Source organism: Nestor notabilis, unplaced genomic scaffold (assembly GCF_000696875.1).
Source record: "Nestor notabilis isolate BGI_N333 unplaced genomic scaffold, ASM69687v1 scaffold33649, whole genome shotgun sequence".
Taxonomy (NCBI): domain Eukaryota; kingdom Metazoa; phylum Chordata; class Aves; order Psittaciformes; family Psittacidae; genus Nestor; species Nestor notabilis.
In genome coordinates this window covers 19,596-27,959 of record NW_009945632.1, presented here as the reverse complement: position 1 = coordinate 27,959, position 8,364 = coordinate 19,596, and the positions used below count along the sequence as shown (strand labels likewise).

At 38.1% G+C, this 8,364-nt stretch overlaps 1 protein-coding gene across 1 annotated transcript; it reads left to right on the top strand.

Annotated features, from left to right (window-relative positions):
- Nucleotides 1–1,675: 1,675 nt before the first annotated feature.
- On the top strand, nt 1,676–7,980 carry RNFT1 (ring finger protein, transmembrane 1). Its single transcript, XM_010022951.1, has 8 exons — nt 1,676–2,051; nt 2,376–2,452; nt 3,070–3,170; nt 3,787–3,940; nt 5,638–5,796; nt 6,636–6,701; nt 7,551–7,652; nt 7,846–7,980. The coding sequence occupies exons 1-8, from the start codon at nt 1,676–1,678 to the stop codon at nt 7,978–7,980; spliced, it is 1,170 nt and encodes a 389-aa protein (XP_010021253.1).
- Nucleotides 7,981–8,364: the final 384 nt, after the last annotated feature.

The window sequence follows — 8,364 nt, the reverse complement described above, 5'->3', positions numbered from 1 at the left end:
CGGGAGAGACTCCGTTCGGGTGCGGTGGGAGACGGCGGCCCAGGAAGAAACGGGGAACGTTGGAGGAAAAGAGCCTTTTTATCAGAGACCTTATTTCATCTAATTAGGGGCGGGGGGAGGAATTCGGGAAGCTGCGTGCGGGTTTCTTGCGCTTTGAAATCCTGCTAATTAACTTAGTTATTTGAAAGTTTGTTAGGCAGGGTGCCAAGGGAAGCTGAGGTACTCGAACAATGGGACCGCTTACTTAACACCGAACTGTCAAGGTTTTGAAGAAGCAGACCCTAAAACACTAACTGAAGGCTGCTAATGAGATACTTAATTCCCCTCCTTTTTAAAACAGCATTCGTGGCCTGATCCTGCAGACACACCTAGTAATACTGCTCACACAAGGCAATGCTATCCCCAGCTCCCTGGCTTTATTCATGTGCATAAAATGACAGAACATGACTTTTGGCTGGACTTAAGTATGATGTAATCTTTGGCCAACAAAAATGGAGTAGTAGCAGCTGCACTTCTAAATGGTAGTAAAGTTCCCGTATTCATATATTATTTAAATTAATGCAATTCGCTCTTCTAATAAAATCCTCCCTTTAAAGGCTAAAGAATTCTAGGTTTGTGCAAATGTATTAAGAACTTTTTGGACCACAAAACCAATTTTGCTTTAACCTTTCTGTATCCCCAGTGAAACTAGCTGTGTATGTACACTGAGCTTTGGAAAAAAATAACTTCAGAGAGGAATCTGAAAGAGTCTGAATCACAGAAAAAGGATTGTAACAAAATTCCCAATAATATTATTCAATAGTTACAAGTTTTGTATTAAATCCCGCTTCAAAGCATTCTGCAAAATCATTACTGTGATGTCAAACCAGTCCAGAGATGTAGATCTAACACTATTTGACCAATGTTAAGACTGACACACAAGTGAAAAACTGCCCAGGAAGACAACAGAAAGATGCCAAAGGAAAGATAAGTAAGACCTCATTTGGGTGGTCTCGCTGTTAGCTTATGGCTTGTGGGCTGCAAGTCTTTTCACCTAGACCATATGGTCCAGGCTCTTTTAACTGCTTCTTACAAAGTGGACTAACCTGGTTCTGCGCACTTCCCCAGATAGGATAATCTCATTAATGTCATAATGGCCCTCAATTCTGAGCATGCACTGGCTTTTGACTAGACTTGTCTGAACAAATGCTTATTATTTCATGGGCACATGTAAATGTACTCTTTGCTTCCTTCCTATCACTGTTTGCTCCTTCTCTGGCCTGTTACTGTTACTATTTTTGTGAAATTATGCAGCACTTCTAAGATCTCTAGTGCTGTTCTCCTGTTCAGCAGCTTTTTCTCTTCTGATTTGCATTGAAGCAACTTTAAATTCTGCTAAGGCAGCCAGGCTAGAAAATCTGCACGTGACAAAAAGGAAATAGTTTTATATGGCACACAGAAAGTTGCCCCGTGGAGACAGGGTGCAAACCCAGCACACCAGCTTTCAGGACAAAGAGAATCTTTACTTCAAACAGACAATCACTATTGTATTTATGTTGGGGTTTCCGTTTCGTTGGGGTGTTTTTTGCTTTGTTTTTTTCCCTGAACTAGTTCTCTCTTCCTTCAGCTGTGACTTTTAATATCCCACTTTAGGAGACAAAATAGCAAGAATCTGTACCAGAAAAAAAATCCCACCATGCAACCAAACTGCAGTCATCTCCACAATATCCAAGGGAGCGGCGATGACTCTTCATCTCCTCAGAGCACCCACACAGCGAGGTTGTCAGGAGAGAGCTCGTGCCATCATAGTGGAGACGTTCGCATACAGCTGAACTCTGCTGTGGGAGAAGCCAGAGAAAATGAGAATTCCCAGCATTCAAGGCCAGGTTCCCATAGTCGCACCCATAGACATGCCCACGGCGAAGCAGGGGGACTCGATGATTCCACTCCAGACTCAGAGGAACACAGCAGCAGCTCCCTCTCAGAGCTCAGATACCTGCTCCAGTGGCTGCACAGAAGTCTGCCGTATATCTTGATTCTGTGTGTCAAATTGGTCATGCAGCATATAATTGGTAGAGTATAACAAAATAAGGTCTGAGGGAACAGACCCTCCCCCCCCAAGAGATATACTAATAACCATGCCTGAAATATAATTCAATTTATTTTTAGCTTTATTTTTATTTGCTTTATCAGAAAGAGAGATTTACTAACTACATTTCAGTGGCTTCTGTTTCCTTTGCTGGCTTATGTACAATGTGCATAATTATTCTGGCTTGACAGTCTGAGCTATTAATTAATTGTAATTACGAAGATGTATTAGAAGCGTCTGGTTTTATAACCCAGGGTTTGGGTTTTTTTTATTTTTTTGTGTATAACTGACCCTTTTTTCTTAATAGGCATTTCTCTTGGAATTGGGCTGCTAACAACTTATGTGTATGCAAACAAAAGCATAGTAAATCAGGTTTTTCTAAGAGTAAGTATCATGTTATACAACAAAATTCTGTAAGTTAACCAAGACCTTTATCCACCAATTTTTGAAAGAAATGTAAGTGGAGATACTGGTTAATTTACCTAAGAATATTCGATGTCAGGGTTTCAAGATGGAAGTTAAATCTCAATGCTTCAGTACAGCGTAGAGCTGCTCAGATAAGTAAGGTTTGCAAAATTCAAAAAGAGGGGCTTTTCCCTCCTCTGACTTTGAGTATTGAAATCACTTCAACTGATAGAAGTTTTTTGGAATTCATGGAAGAACATCTTAAATATATTTGTGGAATTAAACAGCAGTTGAGAGTTAAAGCTTTCAGCTGTCTCTGTTCACTCCCAAAGAAAAATCTGTTGTTTCTTCAGAGTGGAGTGGGTTTTGCTCGTGTTTTTAGAAAAAATTTGATACACATATAAATCATTACATTGAAAACTAAAATAACTGCTTTACCTTTCCACTGAGTTCTATTTTATTTGGCCTAAACCCACTAGAGAGAAAATCCTCTAGTAGTAACTGTTCAGGTGCAACAGAGTTAGTGCTTTGGAGATACATCTAAGACACTGATACTGAGATAAGGGCTGTAATATGTCTTTACAATTACCTTACAGGAACGGTGCTCCAAGTTGCAATGTGCTTGGTTACTAGTATACTTAACTGGATCATCCCTCCTCTTGTATCACACGTTTCATTCTCAGTCACTGTATTACAGGTAAGTAAAGGAATGTCTCACATCATAAATTACTCAAATATAAACTGGGAACATTTTATCTGGGCTGCTGCTGTTTTTCTTTAAAATGAAGGAGAAACCAATGCCACAATTAATCTCCATTCCTCCTCTTCTGCCAAGCTGAACACGTGCTGTCTTTAAAAACAGTATGCTGGAGTTTGCTAGACCCCATACACAACTGTACCATGGGGAATGTACCTGGGTTTATTCCCAGCTTTGACCCTGCGAGCTTGCCTTTGCAATACTAACTATGGCATTCTAGGGCTCTGTAGAGCTTATGCCTCCAATTTATTTTTTCCCCTTACTATTCTGTAACTAGAGTCTTGGTGGTAAATCAGCCAGAGGCTGTATTGCTACAGTGAGGAAGCAAGCTAATCTCTAGAGGATGGGGATTGTGATGAAGGAAAGAAGGTTCAAAAATTGAAAGGTTGTCAGATATCATGAATGACAATTTACAATAAAGAGTTAATTTCGTTAGCAAATATTTTTACTCTGTGTAAACCAGGTTTTCTTTTATAATTAAACCTGCTGGGGTAATCTCTGGTTTTGCTTTCCTCTAAATAGGGTGTTCCAGTAACTTCTGATACTTCTCTTGTAGCTTAATCTTCTTAAACCCTACTGTGGATTTTATGAACTTCTGGGAGGTACTCTGGATTGTGGGAGTCACAGACTTTATTCTGAAATTCCTCTTCATGGGCTTCAAGTGCATTATTCTCTTGGTGCCTTCTTTTATGATGTCCTTTAAATCCAAGGTAAGGAAACAAGCTGTATTTTTGCTTCCTTATGAAAATTCTTTTGAGGTAAAATTAGCTAATTACTAAAAGCTACCCAGAGAAAAGTCTTTTTAATTAAACGTCTATATCTAATCCACCACTACACTGTGGGGCAAGAAAACCCTGTGGATTTCAGGTTCTTCCCTGCTTGGTGCTAAGGAAGGTTTACAGTCTGATCCGAAACAACTGCTTGTATTATGTCATCGGATAAATGAGTTTATTTCTGTCTCTAAGTGGGGGACAATGTGGAAACCTTTTATTTGCTGCAGTGTAAGAGTGTGTGGAGAGGCAGTTGCAGCAGCTGAAGCACAGTAAATTTTTTATGTGCTTGACAGTAACTGATGTGGGAAGACATTAAGATCTGTGCATGAAAACAGCTGGTTTTCTGTCTCTTCAGAAATAATTCTGAATTTTCTTCTTGTTAATAAATTAAGCAATAGTTGTGTCAGATCATTTAATTTGATTCATAGCTTAATTCCTCAAACTAGTGAAGTTTAATCATTTTCACAGGAGCCTACACTGGTTGGTAGGGTATTTATTTTTATCTGCTTCCTGAGAGAGGTAAAAGCAATTAAATTTTTATGTCAAAACACCAAATACTAATAGTGGTAAAAACAAAAAAAAAAAAAAGGAAAAATATATAAAGATTAACAAGTACAGTTTGTATGTGGCAGCATTTGAACAGGATGTTTTGGTAGGTTTTTCTCTTGCAAAATGTACCAGAACAAGATTTTCCCAGGTACAATTGATTTCTCGAAGTACTGATTTACAATCAACATATCTAGGGGTTTTTCCTACAGCTACTGATAGAACATCTAAAAAATAGTTACTGAAAATTCCATTACACCAACTGTGACCTAAACTGTCATTGTCTAGATTAAAGAAGGAATCTGATCAATAGTGGCAAATTGTGGCATTACCCAGTCAGTGTACATTGTAGAAAGAGCACTTCTTGTCTGTTATAAATACAGATTTAAAGACAAATGTAAGGAAGTAAGGTGAGAGCTAAGCTAAATACCTGTGATTATACATGCACGTACACAGAGCCCTATGCAGGACACCTGTGCTTTGGAGTTGTTATTCAGTAATTTTTAGGCTGTCACTGAATTCTGTTTACCTGTTCCATCCAGCTACCCTATGCTTCTTTTCTGGCCCCTCAATTTTCTTATCATCCCACCCTGTATAGGAGTTAATCATCTCAAGGCTTCTTACAGAGGCGTGAACTAATATTTACAGGAAAACAGTCTGTAACTTATATTTGTTAATAAAAGAATGGGCCTTACTCTCATGTTTCACTCCTGAATGCAGGACACAACTCCGCTAATGAAAAGCAGATCCACAGGACTGAATTTGTCTTATTTTCCTTTTTCTTGTAACTTTTTTTTTAATGCTTATGTAATTAAGTCTGATAGTATTGCAAAGTAGGAAGGCATCTGACAAGCCATCCTATTTTAGCCTATTAATTTGATTTTCTGCAGTACAACAGTCATGTTACTGTATTTGTACAATTGTGGTGAGACTTATCATCTGGTCTTAATTCTTCTTCGTGCTCCATATTTAGTTGTTTCAAGATAATAACAGGAAGTTACTCCAAAGAATAACAATGCATCTCTCCTCTATTTTAAAAATCCTTTGTGTTTTAAATCTTGAGTGATTCCTTTGCATGTCTTGCTTAGGGCTACTGGTACATGCTGTTAGAAGAACTCTGCCAGTATTACCGTATGTTTGTCCCCATACCAGTTTGGTTCCGTTATCTTATTGGCTATGGGGAGCTGGACAGTGTACTAGGATGGACCCTTGGGATATTGCTGGGCCTTCTCTACCTCATCCTGAAAGTATGTAAGCTTTATATTCCTCTCAAAGTATTTTGAAGTTAATTATCACAGAGGGTTAGAGATGCATGAACTACCACATTTCTGGAAGTTCCCCTGTGTCTGAACTGATTTGCAAGTCGATGCTTCAGTTTAAGTGATACAGCCTTCCAAAACTGATAGGAAAACTGACTCAGGAAACCAAGTCATCTTTTTCCTGCGCCTGTTCTGGGAATGGATTTGGGTTGCATAGCAAACAACACTGTTACTATAGGTCCCCTCATGTCAGACACTGATCAGACTGTTACCAGATATTGAGGAAAAGAGCCTGCAAAAATAAAGGGAAAATTCATGGCTAAAAGAATCAACATTTTCCAGGAAATTAGATTTTTCTCTCTGCTATATTGACCTGTTGTGATGCTAAAGAAGTTAAACATAAGTGTTCATACTGGCTGTCTACTTCACCAGAGAGCTAACCTGCCCCAGATGTAACCAGACTTGGCACAAGTTTGGCTTTGAACAGGAAAAATGCTTCATAATGCTAAGGTATCTTAATTACAAGTTTGAGACTATTGTGTATATGACAGTAATGCTGATATATTTGCACATGCATGCTTCCTTTTAGAACATCAACACTATTTTTCTTTTGAAGAACAGACACCTACTGGGAAAAAACCTGCAGGCTAAATTCTTAGTTTGGTTACATATTAAGCAATTAAATGGGGTCAGTCTGAACTATAGCTTTGCTTAGGTTCCTGCCAGCAGCAAGACTTGTAATGTTAGAATCTGCACAAAAGCTTCAAAGCTTTTTAGTTCACAGAAAAAAATACTACACGTAACTCAAGTTTTCTTTCTCATTTCAGCTTTTGAGCTTTTTTGGACAATTGAGAAACTTCAGGCAGGTCTTACGGATATTTTTTACACGACCAGTGAGTACCGAATTCTCTTACGACAAAACAAGAAACCCAATTTACATGAAAACACTTCTTTAAATAACCTCATTCCTGTATTACTTTCTATTGTTCTAGCAATAGACAACTGTATTTTAAAAGTAAACCCCCTCCATATACTCATTCTCCCATTTTACAGTCTGAATTCCTTGACCGCGTGATTACATTGTCATCCGAACAACACCCCCTATTCCCCAGATCTATTCTGCATGTCTCTTCAGGTGAACGTATGTGAAATAACATACCTTTTTTGTCCCTTTTCCTGCTTTTTAACTGGAATAAACTTTGGTTGGATGCAGACAGAGCTTTATGCTTGAAATACAGTGCTAATTGAATCTTGCCAAAATAACTGACACGCAAGTAACTTGTTACAATTCTGAGTTTCTAGATAATCTTTCTCTGTAGTAGACATATTGTTTAGAGCCTGCTATTTATTTAGTAAAATGCAGAGAAAGTTTTGGAGCACAGTTTCATTGAACTAAAAGAACAGTAAAGCACTTCTCATTTTCTAAGTGCTATCTTAATCATACTGGAACTTACCGCAGCATTTTGCTCAGAGGACACTGTTAAAATAAACCTGCTGTTTATCCAGTAACTGTGATTAGGGGAAGACACTAACTAGACAGCATGGTATGTAGGAGCAGATAAGCTTTAGTCCCCAAGACAACTATTAAAAACCACAGCAACATCTCATTGGATAAGGTTTGAATAGTTTTCCTGGCACAGCAGCCCTTATTCCCAGTTCCTTTCTGTCCTGGTATTTCTGTGTTTTGTTTTGACTTTTTACTCTCCCTAGAAACTAACACCTGAAAATCCCTTGTTTTACAGCACTATGGGGTGACAGCTAGCAAGAGACAGTGTTCTGAATCGGATGACATTTGTTCAATCTGCCAAGCTGAATTTCAGAAGCCTATTCTGCTTATCTGTCAGGTAATACACACCATCAGAATTATTTTTTGCAAACTTAAAAATACTTTAATCAACTGGTAAACAAACCAACATGAAGTCAGATTAGTGAGTGTGTGTCGTCTGATTATTTTTAGAAATCAGGCTATGCAAATAATATACCATCTTATAAATGGAAGAGCTTAGAAGCTCTAAGTTCTCATTCTTTTCATTACAGCACACATTTTGTGAAGAATGCATCTCTTTATGGTTTAATAGAGAAAAAACGTGTCCACTCTGCAGAACTGTTATTGCAGACCATGTTAACAAGTGGAAGGATGGAGCCACATCTATGCATCTACAGATTTTCTAAAGCATGTCGAAACAACTTGGTTTACAGTTTGTTTGTTCAAGCCAAGGTTTTTCAGTTTACTGCAGATTAAATTGTAGGTGGCACACGGAATGAGTTTCCAAGTTCTAGATAACGTGCTTCTATGAAATGTTCCGGTACTTAGAACAGCACGGAAAATGTTAACTTGACCTTAAGTATAAGAAAAGTAAGTTTTCAGGATGGATGCAGAAAAGTCAGCATTGCTTCTCTTGTGATGCTTGTAGGAAACAAGTCTTTGAAACAATGCTGCATTACTTCTTGTAGCAGCTTCTTAATGCAACATTTTATTTAAAAGTTTTAAGTAGAGTTCCAGATTGTACTAAATTGTATTTATCTTTCTAACATGACTCAAATCAAAAGGTTGAC

Bases quoted from the DNA above. Each gene is read 5' to 3' on its own strand.
- RNFT1 (XM_010022951.1), top strand. From the start codon at position 1,676: ATGCAACCAAACTGCAGTCATCTCCACAATATCCAAGGGAGCGGCGAT. The intron at 2,052-2,375 runs GTAGAGTATAAC...TTTTCTTAATAG, and splicing joins GGTCATGCAGCATATAATTG to GCATTTCTCTTGGAATTGGG. The intron at 5,797-6,635 runs GTATGTAAGCTT...TTCTCATTTCAG, and splicing joins TTCTCTACCTCATCCTGAAA to CTTTTGAGCTTTTTTGGACA.